The sequence below is a fragment of the Podarcis liolepis genome (genome assembly GCF_965112155.1).
Source record: "Podarcis liolepis genome assembly, chromosome: 11".
Lineage (NCBI taxonomy): Eukaryota > Metazoa > Chordata > Lepidosauria > Squamata > Lacertidae > Podarcis > Podarcis liolepis.
Window position 1 is genome coordinate 24,209,137 of NC_139565.1, and position 27,489 is coordinate 24,236,625.

Sequence of the window (27,489 nt, forward strand, 5' to 3'; positions counted from 1 at the left end):
CAGCACCCACAGAAGAAGCTGGAGTTGAAAAGTTGTCTCCTAATATTGTTCTTCATTGTTTCATCCATTTCTAGCGTTTTACCCTCGAAACTATATATATTTTTTAAATCAACAAACTTCCAGCCCTGAAAATCCCTTGGGATTTTATATAATTGGCTAAACTGACAGCAAGCATTAGAGTCAGAATAAGACTTCAAGCAGAAAGAAAGCAATGTGGGCCAAGACAGTCTCAAATATTTAAAAGACGCTGGGGAGCTATGGAATGTCGAATTTCGGAGACCTCTGTCACAAGAAAACAAAAACCCTTCTTCTGAGCGGGGCTTTTAACCAGGATTCAAGTTTACAAAACAAGAGCGGAGCCAAACCTGAGACCTTATAGAATATAAAATATTTCCCAGTGTTGAATAAGTAAATATTTTAGCATAGAAAATGCAAGACTGACCTTCTTTCGTGGACGAACATTTGCAAAGGTACTGCAGCATAGTGTCCTCAATCTGGTTTTGATGAAACACGTGGACACACTTTTTAAAATAAAAAAGGTAAGAGTTTTCTCCGTAATGTTGCTTCTCTTTTTAAACTCTTTACAACGGCATGTTATAACTAAAGTCAGTGTGTGGTTTAAAAATGAAGAGATGAGCTGTCACTGGATATGATGGTATTGTCGTGGCTGGAATTTAATCCCGACTGGCATAGCATCTACCTGCTATGTTGCTATACAGGTCAGTGTGCTGAGGTTCTGTCTGACTCCTTCCCTGACCCTTTTGCCATTGAGATTCCAGAAAGGAGTGACTACGGTACTGACCTGTAAGAAAACCCTATAGTCTCTCAGGTGAGCCCAATAATTTTAGGGGGAAAGAACAAGGTCTGCAATCTGCTGGCTACTCATCCCCAGGTTTATTGTACTGGAGGTTTCAAATTTGGTCACACAATTGATTTATAAAAGCAATATAATACCATTCATTTTATTCTCAGCCTCTTTCCTAATACAGTCGTACCTTGGAAGTCGAACGGAATCCGTTCCAGAAGTCCATTCAACTTCCAAAACATTTGGAAATCAAGGCGTGGCTTCCAATTGGCCACAACCTGCGGAACCCACGTCAGATGTTCGGGTTCCAAAAGAACGTTTGCAAACTGGAACACTTGGTTTGGGAGCCAAAATGTTCAACTCGCAAGGCGTTCATCTTCCGAGGTGCGACTGTACCCTCCAATGTAAGATTTGTTCTCTCATAATTCCTTCCCCCTCCCCAACAGCAAATTCTGAAAACTGGGTGACTAGCATTTATTAGTGTTTGTATAATGTATAATTTATCTAAATGAGGAAGAAAAAGAGTAAAATTAACCCCTGAGCATCAAACAAAATTTGAGACACATCCAATACAAATATTGTACATTTATTGAAAGAATACAGTAAAAAAAAAGGTCTTGCTGACCTGTTAGTGGTAATTGGTCCAAAGAGAAAGAGGCCATTCAAAACTATTTGCAGATTTTCTAAGAACACAGAAGATCCCTTTTTTTATATAAACAAAACAGGCTGGGAAAGTGAAATAAGGTTAACTTCAGTTCAAATAGGAATATAAAAAAGGCAAATAAATAAAAGATAAAATGTAGATCTGTTAAAATTACAAAGAACAGGTAACTAATAAGTATACATAAGCTATCATTTTGACTCTTGTTAAAAGCCAGGAAAGCTTCCCTTTCCTCCCTTTTTTTTAAAGCACCTGTACTTTTTGGGAAGATGCAACCCTTTCCAGTGTTATGTATTATCAATGTGTTTCACAAATATATTATTTTTAGACAACAAAAGAGCATAAAAGGTGCTTTACCTGATATTAAACCTGCTGGTGCATATATTGGCACTAACTAAAAAAAAAAAAGGAGAGAAAAAGACTCAAAGCCACACCAAAATACATATATGTAAAAAGCTGTAAACAATTGCAGCGTCTACTCAATATATCTAAAATTCTTCTATTCTGGTTTGACAATGAGCCCCTATGACCTTACTCAACTTCATGGGAACAGCTAAAAAATTAGTAAACCTAGTTCTGGGCTGTCAAATCAACCATGGGGGTGGGGATGGAATCCTCCTTGCCTAGCCATGTGACCTTGCAATTGTTTTAGCATCAAAGAGAGAAAGGACTCAGTTCTAATAAGCACAGGCATGAGTCACCAATCTTTGTGAAAGAAGGTTATGGTGAAAGAAGGTCTGCTGCAGATGGCACAGAGTTAAACCAGTAATATGTTCCTGGTATTCCCCTAAGACCAGCCGTGGGATAACATACGGGCAGGATTTGACTGTACATAAAAATCTTTATTATCCTGCTTGTCTATACAGCTGGAAGCCTGTTTCTTTCTTTCTTTTCTGCCTTGTACTTCTATGAATACTCCCCTCCTCCCAAAAAGAATAATTTCCTGTGTTATTCCTTGATACATTTGAGATCACCTACTCTGATATGTTTCTTCTGGCTCTTACATTTCTCACTTTGAAGATGTACCTTCCTTCTGTAAACTAATCACAGCATTGGCCTCCTTTTCTTGCTTTAGAAAGTTGTTTTTCTTACACACAGCTCCCCTTGGTTTGGATTGTTAATGGCATTGCTAGAGGGCTTCTCCGTCTTCCCTTGATGTACTCGGTGCCCTATTTCTGCAGAACGAGGAAGTCTGTATTTTGCAATCAGAGCTAAAATAACACCAAAAGATACAAACCTGCCAGTAATTACAGGAGTTCGGCTGGTCCCCACTTCCTAGTGATAAACTTATCACATGGTTTAGCTGTCTTGCACATTTTATCCACCCTTTTTGTCAAATTGTATTTTATGCAGGTTCTGCAGAACATACATAGTTGATTGTATGATGCAAGGCCCCAAAGTTCTATTTAAAGAAACAGTTACCTTAGCTGGACAATTCCTCTGTATAAGGGAATCTTTTGTAAACCTAAGATTAACTGTTGAGGGCATAGAAGGGTAGCTGCACATCGTATTTTCATTAAGTTATGCAGTTTTCTTCCAATATTATTTTCCATGCCGATTCTATATTTATTTATGCATTTCCCATAAGCAATCCGGAATATTTAGGTTAAGGGTCTTTAATATATGTATCCAGATTATGTATTTGGAAATACAGGCCAGGATTAAAAAACAAACAAACCTACAAGACCAGTTCCATTCGCTTAATGGATCTTGTGTTTATCAAACTGAATCTTCCCCTGCTGAACAAACAAACTACTTGTCAAAATGAAAGTTTTGACAGCAAATTGCAATGCAATCTGGGGCTCTAACTGAACAACGAAGCAGCCTGACTCAGTGTCCACAAGCCCCTTGGGCTGTGCCTCCAAGCAGATCTTCAAATCCCAAGATTTAGGAAGCTAGTGTCAAACCAAAACATTACATTTCCTGGAGACCATATATAAAAGGTTTAAAAAAAACTTTGCTGACTCCTTTGACGTAACCTTTTCTACTTTCACAACATGTGGCCTGACCTACCTCAAGTGACTATCTGCAGAAATCAATTCCAAAATTCCTACAGGAATATATTTTGAATGAAGATGCAAGGGGTGATGGGATAGGATTCCATAGCATTCTGGACCCTGCACCAAGGTTAATGGTTTGGAGTTAATAACGATCAATCACTATTGAAGGAGGTTTCGCACATAAGATTTTAATTAAAAAGTTTAGGGCCTCTTCACACATTGGAATGGGTAGCATCCAAAGGCTCCCTTCCTTTAGAGGAAAATGCCTTCCATTGGAAGAAGGGAAACTTTGGATGCAATCCAGTGTGTGTATGATGGCAGTAGGCTTACAAACCCATGAAAGCTAAAGCTGGGACTGGCTGTACCTTTCTTCCAAGCGCACATATGCAACATATGTAGCAGGCCTATTGTCACAAAAAAAAATGGGGGAAGAAGGAATGGCTTCAGAAAGACTGCTGCCTGAAGCAAGTACATTTTGCATGCCAGCAAGACGGTAGTTTTTTGCATATAATGCAGCAAATACTTTTGATCCAAGATGAACATTTTGGAACAAGCACCCTAAAAAGTGAACATGTTGTTCATTTATCGTATCAATTGCTGCATGATGAGTTTTAAAACGGTAAGGTCATTTAAAGCCATCTAGATCTCCTTCACTTTTGCTTTCTTTCTTGTTGATAACTTTCTTCTGAACACAAGAAAAGTTCTTTTGCTTACAAATGCTGCCTAACATGTTGCCGGCTGTAAAGGGAAGGAGGGATGTAACTTCTAGCTATGTACACTCTGACCTTCTGCACATTTTTCAGTGTTTCAAGATCTAACGTTTTAACATCTGAGGAGAGAAAAGAGCCACGTCTGGGCAAGAGTTCAACCAGTTTCTGCCTTAGGTTTCAAGAAAACAGGCGCGGGTGGACGTGCATGCAGATAGCTGAGCTCAGAAGAAAAGTAACACAAAGCCACAAAGAAAACCCCAAACTTATCAGAACAAATATTTTCTAAAACTAAGAAGTGGCAAACTTTAAAAGTATGGTTTTGTGCTTCAGGGTTTGTTGGAACTCTTGTCCATTTAATTATTCAGACTGAAGTCGGATTTAGGTATCTCTCTTTGTTCATTTGACTGACAAAAGGAATATAATTATTGTGGTTAGTAGAGAATCTGATTTTGTTATTCAAGGGCCAGATTGCTGTATGACAAAACCCCAAAGTCCTGTTTTCTCATTCAAGTTAAGAAAGCAATCTAGTAAGAACTAAAGCTATATGCTACATTAATAGTATGCTTAGATTAGGGTGTTTAGGGACTGGCCATAGTTCTCTAAAATAATAATAAAAAATAATTTTAAAAACCTCCCTCGATTTGGATTGGGACCATGGCACAGGGGAAAGGAAGAATTAATCCTGCTTTAGCTCACACTATTTTCCTTTGGAAAGTACATCCTACCCCACTCAGCTTCTGTAGGGATGAGAGAAGAATGAACTCTTCTCCCAGAGTCATAATCCAGATCAGGGTCCCCAATAAGTGCTTTTTGTAAAGAAAGAGGCATGGGAAGTCAAAACACCTTACATTGCACCTATTCAGATGACTTAAAAAACACATATTGGCCATGAGGAAGAGCCATCACAAGCGATATGAAAGAAAGCTATGTCTCTGATGAAAGCCCTTGCATACCTCCATGTTTTCATACAGCTAAAAGGGGTGGGGTTAAAAGTTCTTCTTGGTAATTTTTTGAAAGCAAAATGAACTACAAAAAATGTTAGCCAGCAGCTTAAATATATAAAAACAGCAATGATAACAGTCTGTGCTTTTTATTACTTTCTTTCTGTAACTTACTGCCAACACAATGCCAACCGAGGTCACCAGCCAATATGGTCAGTTGATAACCCAGAAGATAAAAACAGAAACACAATAAAACAACTGAAGTGTTTTTTCTTCTTCCTTACAGCTGTTTTCTAACCAAACAAGCCAGTGGCTTATTGCATAAACAGTGCTGTTTGGCAACATTGTTCTAGTATCTGCTTCAATATTTATAAAAGCAAAGAGTTGGCATTTGCTGCATCTATAAATAACTTCATACATCAGATGAAAGGCTTCAAATATTTGGGGACTATGGTACATTGGAAAATTACTGTAAGAGTGAGGACAGTTAAAGGTTCCCTCACACTGTGTTTTTGAAGAGAGATATTTGTAATATTGCACATTTCAGTAAATGTAAGAAGCCTTTGATTCTCCTAATAGCAATTTATTTGTTTGTTCAAGATTCTAGTTCCATTCAGAATTTGCAATATAAACTCCTTTTTAAAAATCATATTTATTGAAAATGAAAAGTGACTGTGGCAAAGAGGCTCAAATTGCCAAGTTCCAAATTGCACTTTGTGCTGTATCTTTTTAAAGGTTTATTTGTGAAATGCTAACGTGGAAGCAACTTGCTTCCTAGATAAACACAATTACAGCACTTACAAAGGCCATTAATGTACACTGCTACGGAACGATATAAATGACAATATTTATTTCATATTGCATATTCCCAAGAAAGAGGGTTGGGGTGTGTGTGTGTGATTCTAATCTTGTTCTAAGAGACTAGTTATATAAATCCTGTAACAAACAACAATTTTATAATAATGCAAAGTTTTTACTTCATTAAGAAAGCAGCTTCAAATGCAGTTTCCCCAGCTTTAATAAACTTCACTGAGCAGGGGTGCATTAGACAGCCTCGTTCTTTTGACCAAATCCTTGCAACTAATAGTTTATGTCTGCATGCATCTGGAATGAATTTAACTTCCTAACATACATAATTCCAACAGGCATTGGCAGGTGACTTTTTCTGAGAGTGATTCACAAGATGGTGTGAAGAAAACTGCCAATACACTAGACTTACTTTTTTTTTTAATCAGTCAACCAACAATATCCCATAAGTTAGTGATCTTCAGTTGACCCCTGATTTTAGGACAGCCAGAACAAATTCTAAATGCTACTGGTATCCTGTATTTGGAAAATGGTTTTCAATTTGAGCAGCAGTCTGACATGAATTGCAAATCTGCTTACATAAATGAAATATAAATAGTGTTTATCCTTTACATCTGTACAAGAACAGGACAGAAAGTCCTGCTAATTGAATTAAGACAAAGAGCTGTCCTTTTCATTGCTGAAAGACAAGAGTACATTCAGAAGACTTTAAAGAAATGGTATAGTCTCTCGTATATAAAAATATTAACACTTAAGACAAAAATTAAGAACACAGTGAATAAAAGGTACATTCTTGCCCTTACGTAAATGCATAGATGAAGACCTAAAGCTAGGCGATTGGTGGTGTTTTCTCCCATGTGGTGATAGCATTCAGACCTTGTGCATTTTAGATAACAATGCCAATGAATTAAGGCACACTGTTGTGGATCCCTTTGGGGTCACCATAAAGAACTAATACAGTATTTCCTATTTGTGTTGAACAAAGATCAGCACATGCCCACTGCTGAATAAAGAAACTGCCAGGCTAAGCTATGCAACACTATATTTTCTTCCCACCCCCTCTCCTTCTCCATTAGATTCTGAACTCATTGACCAGTCCTGGTGTAGTAAGGTGTAATAAGGCAAGAATCACCTGGAAACCCCTGTGCTAGACTGCTAACAAGTCCATCTACAATGGACTCCACTGTTTAATCCAACAATTAAAGTTATCATCATGTTAATGACATCAACTTTTCTAGACTACAAGTATACTTTACCTTGCTCAACATCACCACTCTGTACTATCACAAAAAACACACACACAGAAGAGCAAATGTGTTCTGGCCAGCAGGGTCAGCCAAACAGGTAACATATAAAGCAGTCAAAGACTTCACCTACATCTTGGTCCTACTGCACAAAAGAATGCCGTTTTGAGGCTCAAAACGCCTTTTAATTTCCTCATCTCTATTCTCCTGGGCTGGAAACGATCAATGTGCCGACACACTGTGGCCATCATTTTGCTGCCTCTTCAGCACAAGTTGAAACTCCTGCAACAAGACTCATCAACTGAAGATCCAAGAGGTCAGGATCATACCATCAACTTACACAATAGCCCGGAAAGGGTCTAATTGTAGAAGACCTTGGAAATAATATGTTGGTGCTCATTTGTCATTTTGGAGTTTGCAATTTGTCAACTGAATAAACCCAGCAGAATCAGAGCATAATTAGGGAACTTAACTTAATGTTTCGACTTTGTAGTTTGTTCAGTGTGCCAGATACTATATACAGAAGATAACATTTCCTTGTTAGTTTCCCCACCATTAGGATCCCACCCCCTGCTCCCTGCTACTGAAAAATACATTCCCCCTTTGGAAAGTGTACATGAAATACATTTCTTCCTTTTTTCTTTGCTTCAGCTGCATATTGAACAGGAACATCAATTCACAAATCTTCCAAAGATCAATTGAGTAAGTCACTTCCCCTTCCCCATCCAAATTCAGTGTTACTGGTTACCTTCATGATATGCCACTCTCCTTCTCAAACATGTTTCTTGCAGACAGCACTTCTGAATGCACACATTCAAGAACTATGCACTGCTGCAGCTCATCCTTCTGAAAAAACAGATCATCTACAGTGTTTTCCTGATAGATGCATCATACATAAGGCTCACATCTAGATTTATTCTGTGCTCCACCCCCCAACCCCAATAACAGCCAGACCATATAGATTTGCGCTTTGTGATTTGTGCCTACTTTTTCTTGGTTTAAAAAATTGGAGGGGTATAGGGAATATTTACTGTCATGAAATATCTGCTAGAAATATATGCATGCAGTTCCATTCTGTAATCAAACTGTTCAAATAAGATCTTTTAGAGTAAGAATACACATAAATCCAAGGCTGTGTTAGCTGGTATTTTTGTTTGTTTTCAGAGCATTATATTGTATATTCTTTTAAACGGAGGTAACAAAAATGTGCCTGCCTTCGTGCATAAACCGCCTGGCATGCACTGTGTGGACTTGGAATCAAAGCAGAGGTAAAGCCCAGGGAAAAAAAAGATTAGGGAGTTATCTCGCTAATAGAAAGCAGCCAGAGTTCTTTTAAAAAAACACAAAACCTATACACATACTATATGTTGTCTATTTACATATAACCTAAATGACAGCATCACTGTGATCAGATATAAAGCATTTGGCAGAGCTCTCTCTCTCTCTTTAACATAGATATCTTTGACATTTTCAGCCTGGCACACTTGAATACAAACCGTTGTTTTTTTTTTGTTTTTAAAAAAGAATTCTAGAAGAATATTGAAAGAAATGTATAAAAGTGTAGTGTTCATGACATAAAATATTACTTTTCTGGGAAAAGAGAAAAGAGTCCTCTAGTTTTGAGTCCTGTTAACTTCTCATGAGGCCACTTTCTTTTTCAATGCAGAGAGCTCTTTGTGAATTTCGCTGAATTTCGGTCTCATTTCAGGATTGTAATCCCAACACCGTTGCATTATTTTATAGATTTCCTCTGGGCACTTCTGAGGTGCTGACATTCGATAGCCTACCGTATTAAGAAAGACATGGAAAGAAGATGACTATTGAGAAGCAAAAGGGGGGAAAAACCACAATTAAAAATTCAGTGACCAACCAAACTTCCTCAGACTTGATTCACGAAGAATATTTGTGTGCTGGATTTGAATACATTTAAAGAATTTTCACACCACACCAGTCTGCAAGACTGGAATATGAATGGCACAAAAACCTGATTGAGAAAAATGTTTCATTGTCTGGGCATGTAGATCATTTTGTTGCACCAAATATTGGCTCCATGTTCTTAAATCCATCTGGCAAGACCCACAAAATGGAGGATTAATACAATCAATAGATGGTTTTGTGGCACCTTAAAGACTAAGGGTTGTATTTAAAGTAGTGGTTAGTAGTGCTTTGTGCAAGCAAAATGACTTCCACTTCTGCAGCAGGATTCCCCTTGCCCCCTGTTCATCCCTCAATCTGTTCTAGGTTTCTCTCCAACTTTCTGAAGCAGATTTGGAAATGGTGAAAGTCCTGTTTTGCAAGCGGAAGTCATTCTTCTCACACATTTATTTAGTTGACTACTGCCCTAACGGTGTGCACTGTCATTTCTGAAAACTGGCTCATAAAATACGTATCGCCAGGGGTGATGTGGACCCCTCCGACTTGGGGGCAGTTTGCAATTTATATAACAAAACAATCTTATGGTTGGCACATTCCCATTAATTATGAGTTTATTTGGCAACATTCATGATTATTTGATATGTTTTGTACAAATATGAACCTTGCATTCCACTATGAAATATATTTTATGCTACTCATTCTTTTTTAAGCTTTCTGTTACAGTGGTACCTTGGTTCTCAAACTTAATCCGTTCCGGAAGTCTGTTCCAAAACCAAAGTGTTCCAAAACCAAGGCACGCTTTCTCACAGAAAGTAATGCAAAATGGATTAATCTGTTCCAGACTTTTAAAAACAACCCCTAAAACAGCAATTTAGCATGAATTTTACTATCTAACACAACCATTGATCCATAAAATGAAAGCAATAAACAGTATACTGCAGTCACACAATCAATCAATCAGTAGTTGAACTAGGTTCCACACAGTCACAAAAACAAAACAAAAAGAGCTGCAAAAACAAAAATGCAAAATAAATAGCAAAAACAGACAGACCTCAACTCAACACTCAAAATGGAAATGTGGCACTCAAAACGGAAGTGTAACACTCAAAACAGAGCATTTTCGGTTTCCAAAAAAAGTTGAAAACACTTAACTTCCGGGTTTGCAGTGTTTGGGTTCCAAGTTGTTTGAGTACCAAGGTGTTTGAGAACCAAGGTATCACTGTATTAATATGATTCTTATTTTATTATCTTGTAAGTTTATTCTTCTCATGGCTACCATTATTATTAGCTTGATGTCTTGTTTGTTTTTGTTTACTGTAAAATAAGTTTTCTTTTCCACCCTAACAAATTTATTATGGCATAAGCTTTTGTGGCCTACAGTACACTTCATCAGTGGTATGAAATATTATCCTCAGTTACAGGTATGCATACACAGGACTTTTTTTGGCAGGGAGGTGGTTAGTGTTAGGCTGTAAATAGTGGGGGTAGAGGGTAGCGGGAAATGAAATGCAGAAAAGTACAATGATAATTGCGCAATTAACTGTGGACATTTTTTACTTTTTATTTAGTGGTTTCATGTTAAGCCTCCCTTTGAAGTTCCTTTGAACTGGTATGGCCACTTCAAGGTCATCTACAGAGTGTTCTGGGAGGCTAAAATGATCACCCCCTTGGTTGTTGTGTTTTAATATTGCCATTTCGGATGTCCATTTCATCTTTTGTGTATTGACTGCTCTGCTTATTAGTCTTTAAGGTGCCACAAAATTGTTTTCTGCTTTTCCTGTAACAGACTGACCTGGCTACCCCTCTGGATTAAAATTAATGTTTACCTAAGCGTTAATTGGAATTTTGGGTTCTTTTGCTGCTCCCTGATACAGGTTTTAGCTTCTCATATCATTATCTTTACATTGTGACTGCCTGCCTTTCCTTTGGGGATTTATTCTGAAGTTTTACTGATTTCACCTGAACAACTCCCAGGAAAGTATGCATAGGACTGCAGCCTTAATCATACCTTCACCTTTCCTGATGTTTCCTTATGCTTCCTGCTCTTTCTTTCTTCCTTCTAGCTTCAACCATTTCTAATCAGGTTTCTCTCTCCTACCCAATCTCATTCTGAATTTGACTCTTCTTGCACACAGCAAATTGTTTTCTTTCCTCAATCAGCTTACAGCACCTTTTCCCTGCTACTCAAACATGAAAAATCTTCCTAGGAGGCAGAGTCACTGGTCACTCTAAACTAACTATGACTGGCAAGGCTGGAAGGAACAGGCTGCATGTTTTATTATCTCAAAGATAGGAAACTGCTTCAAAAATCTATGGGCATATTGTTGATTTTTGCAATGCGGATCTTAAGGAAAGGATTAGTAATGTGTTGGTGAGTTCCACCACAAAAGGACAGTTCTTTTAATGAGGCCCAAGAAGTAGCAGCTTGATGGAGGTAAGGAAGGTGGAACTAGAATTCCCAATGCCTGAGGAACAAGACTCATGCTGATAAGTGTCCCTCTGCCAAACTGAGCTAGATCCATTTATCCCTTTCATATCAGGTCATATAGACATTTAATGAAGAAAATGCTAAAGGAGATTTAAATCAGTTATAACTAACTTTATTACACAGAGCATTCTGTTCAGGTAGTCTGTGTGCCTTGGGCCAAATTCATACATGCTATTACCATCACGGAAACCACTTCTATCATGATGAAATCCTAGGTCACAGGAGAATGCAACTGAATTCTGGACCCAAATGAACAGAGCCAACTAAATAGGTCCTTCCCACCCTTTCAGGTGAACAATTCGCATTCCGCTAAATGTATGTGTGAATAAGATGTTAAGTTAAGCCACATATCATTCTACGCTATTCCCACTTTGTATTTTAACTACTTTCCCTCATTTTTCTGACCTGACCTACACAATATTTGAATGACATTGGCCCAGATGGAGGCTGCACTTGATCAACATCACTAAGGGTCCTTTGCCTTTGATTTTATTTAAAGGTATTAGGGAAAAGGACCCCAGTCTTGTGGCAACTGAAAATCCAATAAATTTATTGCAACATAGCTTTCTTGAGCCAGAGGCCAGCTCCTCATACGTTTCCCATATTGAAACCAGCTCCTGGATAGTTCTCATAGCATAAAGTTTTTAATTATCAGACTTTTAATTATTAGTCACTGGCCACCCATTTCTACAAAACAGAAATCAAAGACCAAAATAATCAGCTAACACAAAACCTTCTGTAATGTTTCAATAATGTTATTTCTCATGATGATCTATCCCTATTTGGAAACTTCGTAGTTAGATTGGAATTTCTTCACATCAGAGACCTTTGCCCCAAGTCTGATACATCCAAGGCGCACAAAGCATTACAAAGAATTCTTAGTCTTCAATGGAATTAATCATAAATGGTGTGACATGCAGCAATTACCTTTCTCCACTTGTTCCCGTGCTTGCTGATTAGTCATTCCTGGGTATGGACAGACACCTAAACTGAAGGTCTCCCAGAGGAAAATTCCATAACTCCACACATCACTTTCAGATGTGTATCGCCCTACCAGAAAAATAAAAATAAAATAGAGAGAGGATAGGCAATAAGCGGATGGTACAGTAATTCTGCCAATACATGAAATGCTTACGTTTGAAGCTGTGGTAAGTTTACAGTGGTCCACAGTTGTGCCAAAATAAAAGACAAGGAAATAGATGACACTAGGGAGCCTGGTTAGTTCCTTTGCATCTATTTTGCAATCTCATGACTGGGCACATCCTTGCAAATTATGCTATGTGTATGTGTTCTCTACTTGGGGAATCAGATCCTAAATACAAGACATTAAAACATCCCTTTGTTGCCGGGCATAGGCAAACTCCAGAGGTTTTTGGACTACAATTCCCATCATCCCTAGCTAACAGGACCAGTGGTCAGGGATGATGGGAATTGTAGTCCCAAAACATCTGGAGGGCCGGGTTTGCCTATGCCTGCTTTGTTGCTTTTTGTTGATGTGTACAATTTTTTTTTAAAGAAACCTCTCCTGAAACCAGCAATTGTATTTTATCAAAGTAGGGATGGAATATTGCCCTGCAACATTCTCATGATGAATAAGTGTATTGGTGTATCTGGGACATGGTCTTTCCTTGAGCGTCAGACATCCCAGTTTCAGAAATAACATGAAAGCTAGCAGGTGCACATGGCCCTGGCATGTTCCTTTCATGGAGAAAAAACCTTGGGCTTGTCTACACCTTACACAGAATATTTAGCGTGACACAAATTCTCCGTATACAACTGTGAATGCACAGAACCTACTTGTGACAGTGGGTACCTAGTGCTGCTATCAAGGACCTTTTCTGGGGTCAGTTTCGCCTTATGCAATAAGTTGATGAGCACAAGATGCTGCCAGCAATGCATTTGACCATGTGCCCCCTGTCCCTCTTGGCTTATCAAATCTAGCAAAAGGGGGGGTTCACTGTTTGTGTCCAGAGTGTGGTTAACACTTTGCTGCAAGAGGGGATGGATGGTCCCTGCTGCACTGAAAGAGGCAGTGGTACAACTAGCTCCTAAACAAACTGGCTCTGGGCCCACCCGAATTGCAACAGCTATCAGCCTGTCGCCAATACCCACTTTTTGGGGAAGGCGGTGTCCACAAAATTTAGAAGCTAGAGGACTTAATGTATTGCCATTAATAGCAACTGATCATGCATACACAAGACTATGAAGCACAGCATATTTTTCTCTCTTATTCCATTTTTTTTAAAAGTTATGTAAAATATATTTCCAGAACTGGTTTTGTTGGCATTTTGAATAATCTCCGGAGAGGTATATATCCTCAGCACTGCAGAGCAAAGCAGCCAATGTGGTACACACCAGATATTAATTAATTAATTAATTAACTCCTTAATGCCAATATAGGCTTCCAAGGAATTTACAAGTTTAAAAACTAATTACACAGGCATTAAAATATAAGCACCCATAATTAAAACACACGGTTAAAGAACACACTAAAACAATCCCATTAAAACATTAAAGTTTAAAATATGCAGCAAAATGATTCCATTAAAACAACACGATAATTAAGAAGGGGGATCTAGGTTCAGAGATCAGTGAACTGCCAGTTTAAACAGATGTATCGTCAAAAGCCAGCACAGTGCCAATAAGGATAGGTCTTCTCGTACTTCAGCAAGGGGTAGTGAAAAGGCAAACATCATTCCTCAAGCTTTAAATTATTAGGTTACGCCAAGACTAACCAGGTTTCATTTGTTGAGGTTGATGCCCTTACTCCAAGCATCCCTGATCACTGACTGTGCTGACTGGGGCTTATGGAAAGTTGTAGCTATGCTACCCCTGCACCAGAGAATCAGCACTTTAACATTATGTATTTTTTTTTACATTTCTATGCCGTCCTTCACCTGAACATCACAGGGCAGTTTACAATATGAAAACACAGAAATACATACCACAGTAACAAACAAAAACAAGGCCCCCCTCCCCTGGCAGCTTGCTGAATTAGCCATAGGCTTGGGAGAAGAGGAATATTTTTGCATAGCTCCTAAAGATATGTAACAAAGGCCCCAGGCGAGCCTTTCTGGGGAGAGCATTCTGCAAGCAGGGAGCCACCACAGAAAAGGACAATTTTTGTGTTGCCGCTGTCTCGAGGAGGAGGCACATGAAGAAGGGGAAGGTTTGTTCTTGTTATGTATTTTGTGTTTTTATCTTGTATTTTTATGCTGTGACACACCCTGAGATCTTCAGGTGAAGGGAGGTATAAAAATTTAATAAATAAAAAAGACAAAAGATGATTGCAGATTCAGGTGAGTTTATGTGGGAAGAGGTGGTCCCTGAGGTATTGCGGTCCTGAGCTGTTTAAGGCAACAGAGCCTCTTGTGGCTCAGGGTCAGGTGGGAAGACCCTCCCCTAAGTCAGTGACAAGTGAAGGGATCATCATCCCTGTGCTCCACATTGAAACCAGCTGATTGATTGAAATCAATCAATTTGCACATCATTACATCAAAATCAAATCAGATACAAGGTGCTACCCACTGTTGTCCCCCATAAATCCTATACTGCGGTTAAATGATACGCATTTATTTAGGGTCAGCATTCTGAGTTGATTTGGGGGTTTCACCATCTCTATAGTGCACTACAGAGCCCCTTATACTTCCATAGCAGACATTATGGCGTCACCTGTATCTTTGAGTCTTCTGCCTGCAATTGCTATGGGTGCTTCGGACAATTTATTTGATTGCTGCCATCATATCTCTGCAGAACAGGATGGGACTGTATTGATTAGAGCCCTGGCTTTAAGTTCAAAGTCTAGAGATGAAGCATCCAGCTTCTTTGGAAAACACTATTAGATACCAGCTGTGAAAGGGTCAAAATTCCTGTACACCTATTTTGATTCCCTACAGAACCCTCCATGAGGGAGTTTCCCCATAGCTGTCAACTTTCAGATTTGGAAATAAGGGATCAGCAGCCTCACCTGTCCCGGGGAGCCTCGAAAATAAAGGATCAGCAGCCTCACCTGTCCCGGGGACAGTCTACAGGATATCTAACAATCCAGGATAGTAGCGGGAAGCAGCGGGAAATGGTGCTGGAATAAGGGAATTTCCCGCAAAAAAAGGGGAAAGTTGACAGCTATGAATTTGCCTTCTAAGTCAGCCAGCTTGTCCTCTTCTTTCACAGCAGAGGTCCTTTTGAAACCAGTCACATAAGCAGTGGAAGAGTGGCAGGTGCACGGAACAACCAAGAGACTACCTATGTGACTACCTATGTAACCAGTGCCGGATTTACGTATAAGCTAAACGAGCTATAGCTTAGGGCCCCACTCTCTTGCCCCCCCCCCAAATTTCACTATTAATATACTTCTTAATTGTATTTCAGTTCAACAATTACTTTGATAAAATACCTATTTTGTTATGTGCAAATGGCTTTAGATACCTATTAGGTCCATAAATGACCATATAGCATATATTGAACACACAAAAAACAGTGACAATTTGTTGTTGACAACAGACAGCTGGACATATAAAGGGCCCCATAACCTTCAGTAGCTTAGTGCCTCATCAAACCTAAATCTGGCCCTATATGTAACATGAGTAGTAGATGCAAGATTTTTCCATCAGGAGCACTTCAATCTTACCCATGGCTGCTCCAAGGGCAATGTACTTGTGCTGGTCATGGAACCAACTACACTTTGTTGTGTGATGTTTTGTTTGACCTGTGGGGGGGCGTGTCTGAAGAAGCAAGTTCACATGTCCGTAAATATTCTTGATGCTGGGAACCTCATCTTCTCTTTCACAAATTGCAGGTACCTCACAGGTTGACGTATGATCGCAACTAGGAATGTTCATCAGGTTTTGTACTCTTTCCAAATGAGGAGGGGGAGTGGTTTTTTCAGAATTTACAAGGCATAACTGGACCCGATTTCCTGCTGAAAAATGTTGGAGGGTATGCAATCTTTTCCGCTTTAGAGTTTTAAAATCTCCCTCGTTACCCCTGCCTCTAAGTACTGAAGTTTTTTTACAGTGGCACACTATTTCCAGCTGCTAAATATTTAATATTTTAAAGACAAGGTATGTTGCTCATTACCAGCCTAAATGAAATACATATAAATGTTACTGACAGCTGGGTTTATGCTAACTGTTCTGACCTCAGAAAGTTCTGTTTGCATTTAAAACTAAATATCATTTCATGCTGTTTTAAATTAGGCTACCAGGTTGATAAAGAGCAATTATGGACATTCGCTGTGCTGCTGGTAGTGTGATTGTTCTTGTAAGTCTGCATATATTCTCCTTTTAGAGCTTGGCATCTACTAATTTAACACCTTCCATTAAAAACATTTGGGGACACTACTTATAAGTAATACATTTCTTAGGTAAGTGTTAGTTATCTGGACTCAATTACCTTTCTCAGCAAGGCCCCCAAAGAATGGCAATAATATACTTGCGTGGTATGCATTAGTGACATAGAAAATTGATAAAGCTATGCTAGAACCATGAGAATATACTGTGGTACCTCGGGTTAAGTACTTAATTCGTTCTGGAGGTCTGTTCTTAACCTGAAACACCACTTTAGCTAATGGGGCCTCCTGCTGCCGCTGTGCCGCCGGAGCACAATTTCTGTTCTCATCCTGAAGCAAAGTTCTTAACCCGAGGTACTATTTCTGGGTTAGCGGAGTCTGTAACTTGAAGTGTATGTAACCTGAAGCGTCTGTAACCCGAGGTACCACTGTAATGAACAAAGTTATACAAATGTTCCGAGAAAACTAAGAATCACAAAAGCACTGTAGTTTGGACCAGGGATATAATATTGTTTAGAACATCTCAAAAACAACTCTAAGTATTTGGGGTCCATGTCTTCAGCTTTGAAATCCCTCAAAATGCAACATCATGTAAATGCTGATCCCTACATTTAATACATTGAACTGCTTCCCATAGTACAGTTTTACTCCAAGTATTGCTCCTGCAAGTCAGTCATGTGAGTAAAAACATAACATTGGAAATGCGTTACACATAGTTATAACTTGCAAAGAAATGTGTATTTAAATCATTCCCTAATTAGATTTTATGAAAGCACACTTGAAAGTGCACACTTGTAAAAACAGTAAAGGCATTTAAATGTAGAAAAATGGATCTGAGTTCCCTGAACTCTTAACCATAGTTAAGAAATTAGGATTGTCCCACCGACTTATACACACTTTGAACACTTATGAATTCTCTTCCTTCCTTCCCCATTCAGAATTAACCAGCTTCAAATCCTCGTTTCAAAGTCTGGTTTAAGGTTAGCCATGGTTTAACACTAACTTCAGTGCAAATACAACTAGGGATAGCATACAAAATTGAACAGGAGAACTCCTAATATTGCCCCCTGCCCTGATTCATCATGAAACTACACATTCCAAAGCACAATCTATTTCAGGTTGAAGTAAGGGATGTGCATGTATCCCTAGACATAACTCAATACCATGAAATGCAAATTGCTAACAGTACAGAATATTTTGTTTGTGTGTGCATACACACGCAGTAAAATTCAAGTGTCTCTTTTGGTCTATGAGCGTGCATATTTCTTGTTGATAGAGACTCTTTGCCCTTGACAACTGTCTGACAGGTTCAATGGGCACAGCTTTCTATGGCACAGAGAGACACCAACATCTAACTTTGTTGTTTCTTAAAATCTACATTCTTTCTCTCCAAAAAGAAATTTGAGTTCTCCTACAAGTTTAACGGAAAGCAACTAAATGGTACAAACTTGTTCCTATGCAGAGGAACACCCTAAAATAAACCATTATTTGGTAACTATTAATCAGTTCTTTATTACCCCATTCACAATACTAAAACACACATGCTGTTTCTTCTTTTCCTACTTATTAAGAGTGCCCTATTCCTCCATTCTCACTAAGAGCACTTTGGCTTATTCTATTTTTGTGACCAACTGATCTCGTTATAGGCAATTTTCCTCTTTATAAATAGTGCCTTTATTTATTTTGAAAAAAACAACAGCAGGAAGGTCCATAAGAGTGCTGCGTAAGTAACTCTAAAAGGTTTTTGTGGGGGGGCGATTTTGGTTTCTTTCTTCTCCTATGACAATTCATGAGCTGCTAACACAAGTAGTAAGGTAATGGTAAAGGGACCCCTGACCATTAGGTCCAGTCGCGGATGACTCTGGGGTTGTGGCACTCATCTCGCTTCACTGGCTGAGGGAGCCAGCGTACAGCTGCTGGGTCACGTAGCCAGCATGACTAAGCCGCTTCTGGTGAACCAGAGCAGTGCATGGAAACACCGTTTACCTTCCCGCTGGAGCGGTACCTATTTATCTACTTGCACTTTGATATGCTTTTGAACTGCTAGGTTGGCAGGAGCAGGGACCAAGCAACGGGAGCTCCCCCGTCGCAGGGATTCAAACCGCTGACCTTCTGATCGGCAAGCCCAAGGCTCTGTGGTTTAACCCACGGCGCCACCTGCGTAGTAGTTTCAAGAATAAAAGTCTGAAAAATCCATTGCTAATTTCCTACTCATTTCTATTTACTTTTATTCTACGTATGTTCTAATTTAGTTAAAGTTTATCTAATCAGGATAAATTACAAGGAAATCTACTACAAAGCTCTAGCCACAAAGCCATAGTGTTATGGCTATACTTGCATTTAATCAGTTTATTTAAAAGATAGATATACCTTATTTTTCAGGTGATAATCTCCTAGAGCTGCTAATGTTAAAATGTTGATTTATTTATTTTTAAATCCAATAGTATCACATAAAAACAGAACAGGAACAATCAAAGATAAAAACTATCTACATCAAAGATTTGAACACACCCACCAAACATCTAGGGTCCAAACAAATAAAAGTACATCAGAGTCAGTGTCTGCTGAGAAAGCCTGGGGATAGCATTTTATAGTCAGAGTACAACAACTGAAAAGGCCCTACTGTGCTCCTAAACTGCCTCACCTCCAAAGATAAACTACAGAAGGCCCTCGGAGGCAGATTATAGTAGCCAAGAAGGCTTGTGTGGAAGCAGCTCATATGGAAGTTTAAAATATGGTAATTATTAGAGATGTTTAATTATTTTGATGACGCATTCCCTTAAGGGAAAGAGGTGGTATCTAATTGCAGTGGAGTAGCAGCGTGTGTGCGCGCATGCACTAGGGGGCATAGTCTGGGGGCATTTTTTTGAGGAGGTGCAACCAGGCAACCCCACGATAGGGTCCCTCATTGAGGGAAGCAGTGCCTGGGCCCAGCCTTTGGGAATGGGGTAGCAGGGGCTCCATCTCCTTAGGGCCGCCCTTGGGTTGGCCAAGAGGGAGGGGAGGGTACAGTCGCCAGCTGGCTGCAGCTCCACTCATAAACCAGGTCTGACCTGGACACTTCACTGCCCCTCTCCACTGCTGGGCTCTGGTGCGTGAGTGCACCCCCAGGTGTGCCCCGCCCCCCAGTGTGGTCCCCGCCTTGGGCAGCGACAGGAGACGCTGTTTAATTTTGAGAGAAAGGGAAATCTTAAAATATCTTCTTGCAAATATTTGTACATCTCCTTTATATTTTCAGACATCACACAGCATATTTTGGACCGAAACTGTTAGCAACAGTATTCCCTTACCATAGTTTAAAGCCTCTGGAGCAGTCCATTTGATGGGAATCTGTTTTAATCCGGAAGATGAATATACTCCATCATCTTCTTGACGAGACATTCCAAAGTCGCTAATTTTCAGGACATTGTTTTCGCCTACAAGGCAGTTCCTTGCAGCAAGGTCCCTGTGTGGAAAAAGATGCAGCCTTTATAAATACAACGCAAAACGATAGCGTACTTTTATATTCAAAACCTAAATCTGCTTGAGCAAGAATGTTTCCTCCCATCCATTCTGTTCTGGGGAAAAACTTGATCCACCACTGGGAATGTAAGATCACAAAGCATAATGGCTCCTGGAAAATAAAATATTTTTACTGAAATAGTAAAACAAGTGCATACAAGGCAACAGAGCACTGTGACCATGCTGCCCTTGAGGGTTATTATTTCCAGCAGAGTGCAGGCCAGTAAATGAGATTTGATGTGGGGAGATAGCATAGCTTGAAGTCAAAGTCTTGTTCTCGGAACTGCCAAGGGTAGAGAAGAGGCAGGGGAATCATATATGATTTAGGCTCACACATGCTCCCCATCATACCAACTGATTGCCAATGAGAAACAAACTCCAAAGCCCAACCCATCCCTCCTGCAATAGTCCCAATGTAGCTTCTGATTTAAAGATGGTGTCCTTAGCCTCTCCTTAAGTCTTTATGGGTTTTGGTAAAGCATAGCCTAACCCCCCCCTGTCCCACCCAAAAAGCTAGAGCCATGGAAAGAACAAAAATTAACCATTTATTAGCAAATAGCTCACAAAGCATTTTAAATAAATTTGTTTCAACAAATAATACTTGTCAGTTCAAGTCCATTCAAAAATATACCAAGTTGAGTCTATATAAATTGATAGGTTTTACCCCCACAACAATTCTTAGGTGGTGCACCTTAGGCTGAGAGATAGTGACTGGGTTCAAGGTAATCCAATGAGCTTCACAGCTGCATGGAGAATTGAACCCAGACCTGCTGGTTTAACAGCAGGATAGAAATACAGGGAGAACATAACCCATATCTCCAAGCGAAACAAACAGACATGAAAAGTCGCCTTGGCTCAATTCAATGGGCTCGCCTACTTGCAAGAGCAGGAAATCAATTGTTTCAATAACAATCACAATACTCAAAATAAAAAAATTCCTTCCAATAGCACCTTAAAGACCAACTAAGTTAGTTCTTGGTATGAGCTTTCGTGTGCATGCACACTTCTTCAGATACACTGAAACAGAAGTTGCCAGATCCTTCTATATAGTGAGAAGGTGGGGAGGGGTGTTACTCAGAAGGGTGGTGGGAATGGGAGATAGGCAGATAGCTGGGAGAGCCTGTTGACGACTCTTAACGACTGCAATAGGTCTTACAGGAAAAGGCAAGGGGTGAGAAGGTGAGAAATGGTATAGTCATGTATAGTGAGATAAGAATCCAATGTCTTTGTTCAACCCAGGTTTTTCCATTGTTTTGAGTTTGGTAATGAGTTGTAATTCAGCAGCTTCTCTTTCCAGTCTGTTTCTGAAATTCCTTTGTAGTAAAACAGCTACTTTGAGATCTTGTATAGAATGTCCTGGGAGATTGAAGTGTTCTCCTACTGGTTTCTCTGTTTTGTGATTCTTGATGTCAGATTTATGTCCGTTTATTCTTTGGCGTAAGGTTTGGCCTGTTTGTCCAATATAGAGAGCTGAAGGACACTGTTGGCATTTGATGGCATACACAATGTTAGACGATGAGCAATTAAATAGTCCCGAGATGGTATGTGTGATGTTGTTGGGGCCAGTAATGGTGTTGTCCGGGTGTATGTGGCAGCAAAGTTGGCATCTGGGTTTATTGCAGGCTCTGGTGCCAGTGTCTGTGTTAAGTCTGGTTGTGGTATTATTGTGGGTTAGGAGTTGTTTAAGATTGGGTGGCTGTCTGTAGGCAATGAAAGGTCTTCCTCCCAGAGCTTGAGAAAGAGAACTGTCATTGTCCAGGAGAGGTTGTAGATCTCTGATGATGCGTTGTACTGTTTTAACTTGGGAGCTGTATGTGATGACTAGAGGTGTTCTGTTATTTTCTTTTTTGGGTCTGTCTTGCAGCAAGTTCTCTCTGGGTATCAGTCTGGCTCTGTTGATCTGTTGTCTAACTTCATCTGCTGGGTATTTTAGTTCTGAGAAGGTTTGCTGTAGATCTCTTAGGTGAGAGTCTCTGTCTGTAGAGTTGGAACAGATGCGGCTGTAACGTAGTGCCTGGCTGTATACAATGGACTGTTTGGTATGTTTGGGATGGTAGCTGGAGGCATGTAGATATGTTTGTCGGTCAGTTGGTTTGCGGTATAAGGTGGTGTCTATGCGCCCATCCTGTATTTTTATAGTAGTGTCCAAAAAATGTATTTCTTGCATAGATTGATTCATTGTAAGGTTGATTGTGGGGTGAAAATCATTAAATTTCTGGTGAAAGGTGTCCAGGGTCTGTTGACCATGTGTCCAGATGATAAAAATATCGTCAATGTATCGCAGGTACAAGAGAGGTTTGAGTGGGTAGGAGTTCAGGAAACGTTGTTCTAAATCTGCCATGAAGATGTTGGCATACTGTGGGGCCATGCGGGTGCCCATTGCTGTGCCGCTGATCTGAAGGAACAGGTCATCACCGAATTTGAAGTTGTTGTGGGTAAGGACAAATTGGCAGAGTTTGGTGGCAAGGTCCGCTGTGGTTTTATCTGAAATGGTGTTCCTTATAGCTTATACACCCTCCCAACAGAACACCGACCACCAACTACCACCGAAAAAGTGTTACACAAAAAGGGACTCCACATGGACCCCTCCTGATGGACGCAATACCACACTGGACTTGTACATTGACTGCTTCCGCCACAGAATCCAAACCGATGGTTTACAAGCTATCAACAGGCTCTCCCAGCTATCTGCCTATCTCCCATTCCCACCACCCTTCTGAGTAACACCCCTCCCCACCTTCTCACTATATAGAAGGATCTGGCAACTTCTGTTTCAGTGTATCTGAAGAAGTGTGCATGCACACGAAAGCTCATACCAAGAACTAACTTAGTTGGTCTTTAAGGTGCTATTGGAAGGAATTTTTTTATTTTGACTATGGCAGACCAACACGGCTACCAATCACAATACTGACACCAAACTCAAGGTTACAATTCTGCACCTTGCTATTCACACATGAACTGAATTTCACCTTCTTCCAGGAGCTGAAAGGACTTGTTTCTTCTTCCATTATAATAACAACCAGTTCGAGAAAAAGAGGTGCTGGAACTCACCATGAATGCCTCTCTTGTTCTCTTATAATGGTAATGGCGTCTACCTGAGAGGTGCCAGAACTGAGTTCCAGTGAGTTCTGGCTGGAAAAAAGCCCTGATCACAACCCTGCTCTTTAGTGATAGAACATAGGCACAAGGTTACCCAGCGAGCTTAATGGCTGACTAGGGTGTGTGTGTGTGTGTGTGTGTGTGTGTATGTATATATATATATATATATATATATATATACACTTTGATATCTGTTTTCCTAGCTTATAAGATCTCTTATAAGAGTGACAGGTAAGAGAAAACTCTATATTCTGATGTATATTATAGCTGTAATTTTAGTGACAGCATATAATATATACGTGTGTTAAATTTCTCTGTAAATTTATTACTATAGTCTGCCATCACCCTTAGGTCATCTCTATAAGCAGCATAGACATTTACCAAGGTCTGTTTTACTTTAGTTTTTCCTTGTGTGAGCATACTTAACTCTTCACATGTTCATGCAAATAACTGATAGCTGAATGTGTGACAGAGCGGAGAGAGAAAACAAACAGAACGTTGTGGCACTTAGCAGCACCATTATTTACTTAATTATTTCTAAAATGTGTATTTTGTCTTTTGGTGGCCAATTGGCATTCCCAGGGAGCCTTACAAAAGAGTAAAAAGAAACATATTGCAAAATAAATAAAACCTCACAGGATAAAAACCCAATCTAGTAAAAACTCGCAACAGCTTAAAAGAATTAAAAACCTGCTCCTTGGATTTGTGGCCAGGTCTGCAGTAGAAGTATTTTCACATCAGAGCCTCACAAGCTCAAATCCTTTATCATTTCAAGGCTGCTCTCACAGTTTCAAATGCCTTTGAGTACTGTGCTAGTGAAAAGTGAACTAAAATTTAAAAACGAAGGCAAAAGGGCTCAGTATAAAGCCATCCTGCAACAGCGAGACTCTTTTCGGCTCACTCTTAAAGGTATTATAAAAGAGCTTATATTTCCATTTGTTTATGAGCACAGCTGTCCAAAGGAAAAATAACATTAAACTATTTTGAACACAGGCATTTAATGTAGAGAATTACAGTTGTAGCATTAGTAGTCATTCCTGAGAAAAGGATTTATGAAGAGTTTGTCATTTGCTTTTAGCACAGACAGATAATTTGCTAGCAGGCAGGTTGCTATGCATAAGTAATGAATTGTGTCTTTGAGGATTATTAAGATTTCTTTAAGGATTATTAAGATTATAAATTATACAGGCTTTTAAATGGAATGTTATTTATATGCAAGCTGGGTACAAGCCACAGACCTATTTCTGTTGTGCTTTCTTGGGTGTAAAACTGATGTTGTTCTACTGAAAGGCAATAAGAGTCATACTGGTTTAAGTATTGGCACAAAATTACCATCAGGGCAACAGATATGCACATTTTGAATAAATGAATTATTGAACATGATAATAATAATAATAATAATAATAATAATAATAATAATAATAATAATAATAATACTGCAATGCACTCTACGTGGGGCTACCTTTGAAGGTGACTCGGAAACTACAACTAATCCAGAATGCGGCAGCTAGACTGGTGACTGGGAGCGGCCGCCGAGACCATATAACACCGGTCTTGAAAGACCTGCATTGGCTCCCAGTACGTTTCCGAGCACAATTCAAAGTGTTGGTGCTGACCTTTAAAGCCCTAAACGGCCTCGGTCCAGTATACCTGAAGGAGCGTCTCCACCCCCATCATTCTGCCCGGACGCTGAGGTCCAGCGCCGAAGGCCTTCTGGCGGTTCCCTCATTGCGAGAAGCAAAGCTACAGGGAACCAGGCAGAGGGCCTTCTCAGTAGTGGCCCCCGCCCTGTGGAACGCCCTTCCAGCAGATGTCAAAGCGATAAACAACTACCTGACATTCAGGAGACATCTTAAGGCAGCCCTGTTCAGGGAAGTTTTTAACGTGTGATATTTTATTGTATTTTTGGTTTTTATGGAAGCCGCCCAGAGTGGCTGGGGAGGCCCAGCCAGATGGGCGGGGTATAAATAATAAATTATTATTATTATTATTATTATTATTATTGCCGATCAGAAGGTCGGCAGTTCAAATCCCTGCGACAGGGTGAGCTCCCGTTGCTCAGTCCCTGCTCCTGCCAACCTAGCAGTTCGAAAGCATGTCAAAGTGCAAGTAGATAAATAGGTACTGCTCTGGTTCACCAGAAGCAGCTTTGTCATGCTGGCCACATGACCCAGAAGCTGTACACCGGCTCCCTCAGCCAGTAAAGCGAGATGAGCACCGCAACCCCATAGTCGGCCATGACTGGACCTAATGGTCAGGGGTCCCTTACCTTTTAGGACATGTTGGCAGTAATAGCAACTGGTTGCATTATGGGCTGTGAATCTGCATGGATGCTTACATTGCCTAGACTGGGACATATTGAGGCAGGAAGTATATTTTTCCATGGTCAATTTCCACAGTTCCCAGGAAAGAGGGATTGGTTGTGGGGCAGGGGACACTGAGAACTGTAGCTCTGTGAAGGGGACTGGGCTCTCTCAACAGCTCTCAGCACCTTTAACAAGTTACAATTCCCAAAATTTCTGGGGAGTGTTTAAGTGGCATAAGAGGGTTTAAAATGTCTGGATGTGGTCCCAGTGTGGTGCGGTGGTTAGAGTGTTGGACTAAGACTGGGGAGACATAGGTTCAAATCCCTGCTCAACTATGCAGCTCTTTCAGTCTCAGCTAACCTCACAGGGTTGTTGTGAGGTTAAAATCATAGAATTGTAGAGTTGGAAGAGTCCTGGGGTGTCATCGAGTCCAACACCCTGGCAGCGTAGGAATCTTTCTGCCCAATGAGGGACTCGAACCCACAACCCTGAGATCTAGAGTCTCATGCTCTATGGACTGAGTTATGTGAGGGACAGAGAACTGTGAATGTCACACTGAACTCCTTGGAGAAGACAGACTAAAAATGTAGCCAAATAAATCAATTTTTTAATGACTAATAGATAATGCAGTTAGACTAATAATGTCAGTAAAGTATTCAAAAATATATTCTTATACATTGGCAGACCTGTAAAGAATGAGGCAGTTGCTTGGGAGAATATATCCTAGCAGTTATTTTCAAGTTGTTTTGATGGATTTTGTATCACTCCCATTTCAATCTATAATGTGATTTTCTTTGTTTTTACACACAAACACACACGGTGTGATATCACTGCTGACTTTACAATAAATTTCTTCTGCTCTTATGATTGTTTCAATGTGCTGGATTGAAACATGAGACTATGTTATGAATAAAGACCTTTTTCCTATAATTCATTTATGTCTCGAAACAAAGGTCTGCAATTCAATTTCTTTTCTGTCTCAACATATTTCTTTTCTGCAGTTTAAAAAACATGCCTTAGCTTTGTCCAATTTCAATAATTCAGCACTGTGTTTGATAAGATTTTATTTTTAGCTGTATTATATGAAGATCCAATCTCAGATATGGCATATTTCCTTCCCTGTGGTGATGCAAGCTGAGGACTTTGTTTACCTGGCAAGTTCATAACCAGACAGTCCTTGATTCTAAAGTCTTGAATACTCATTAGCACTTATTTCATGTTTAGGTTCATGATCCATGTCTGCTATTCATGAAATGTTGCTTCATATGCCAAACCGCTGATGATGCATACTGATCTGAGAAGACCACTTGATTAGGTACTCTTAGTAATAAGTTCATTATATAACTTCCTACACGCAAAATAGGGGTGGTTTTTTTATCACCCTTTTTGCGAAAGTCTCCAAAAGATATTCTGAGCAATCTTTTCTCTGTACAGCATTTCTGGTCAAACCAAGGGGAGCGATTAGAGAGGGTAACAGATGCAGGCTTAGTTATTGTACCACAGAAGTCTATTACTTGGGAGTAAGCTGCTATTACTACCTTAATAGAATGTGAGTTAGTAAGGGTTGCTCTCAAATGTAACATTTTGTCAGAGTCCAGGAATTTGGCAATCAGCCCTTCAAATTGCGGAGACCATCTAATCCTTTTCAGAATACGATAAGAAGCCTGTTCTGAGTTACCAGGCTTCAAGGTCTTTTTCGCTGGGTCGCATTGTACTGTATAGTCAGAAGTAAGGGGGAGTGGTCACTTTCTGTACGGAGTCCAAT

The 27,489-nt window shown here is 39.8% G+C and overlaps 1 protein-coding gene across 2 annotated transcripts in view; it reads right to left on the reverse strand.

The window, feature by feature from the left end:
* Window positions 1–1,375: 1,375 nt before the first annotated feature.
* Window positions 1,376–27,489, reverse strand: part of FER (FER tyrosine kinase) — a 153,310-nt gene continuing 127,196 nt past the window's right edge. For both annotated transcript variants that reach the window (XM_083464481.1, XM_083464480.1), the window contains exons 18-20: window positions 20,109–20,263; window positions 12,459–12,581; window positions 1,376–8,951 (exon numbers count right to left, since the gene is read on the reverse strand). In XM_083464481.1, the coding sequence (XP_083320607.1) occupies window positions 8,806–8,951; window positions 12,459–12,581; window positions 20,109–20,263 (424 nt within the window). In that variant the 3' untranslated portion in view covers window positions 1,376–8,805. The remainder of the gene's footprint in view (window positions 8,952–12,458; window positions 12,582–20,108; window positions 20,264–27,489) is intronic.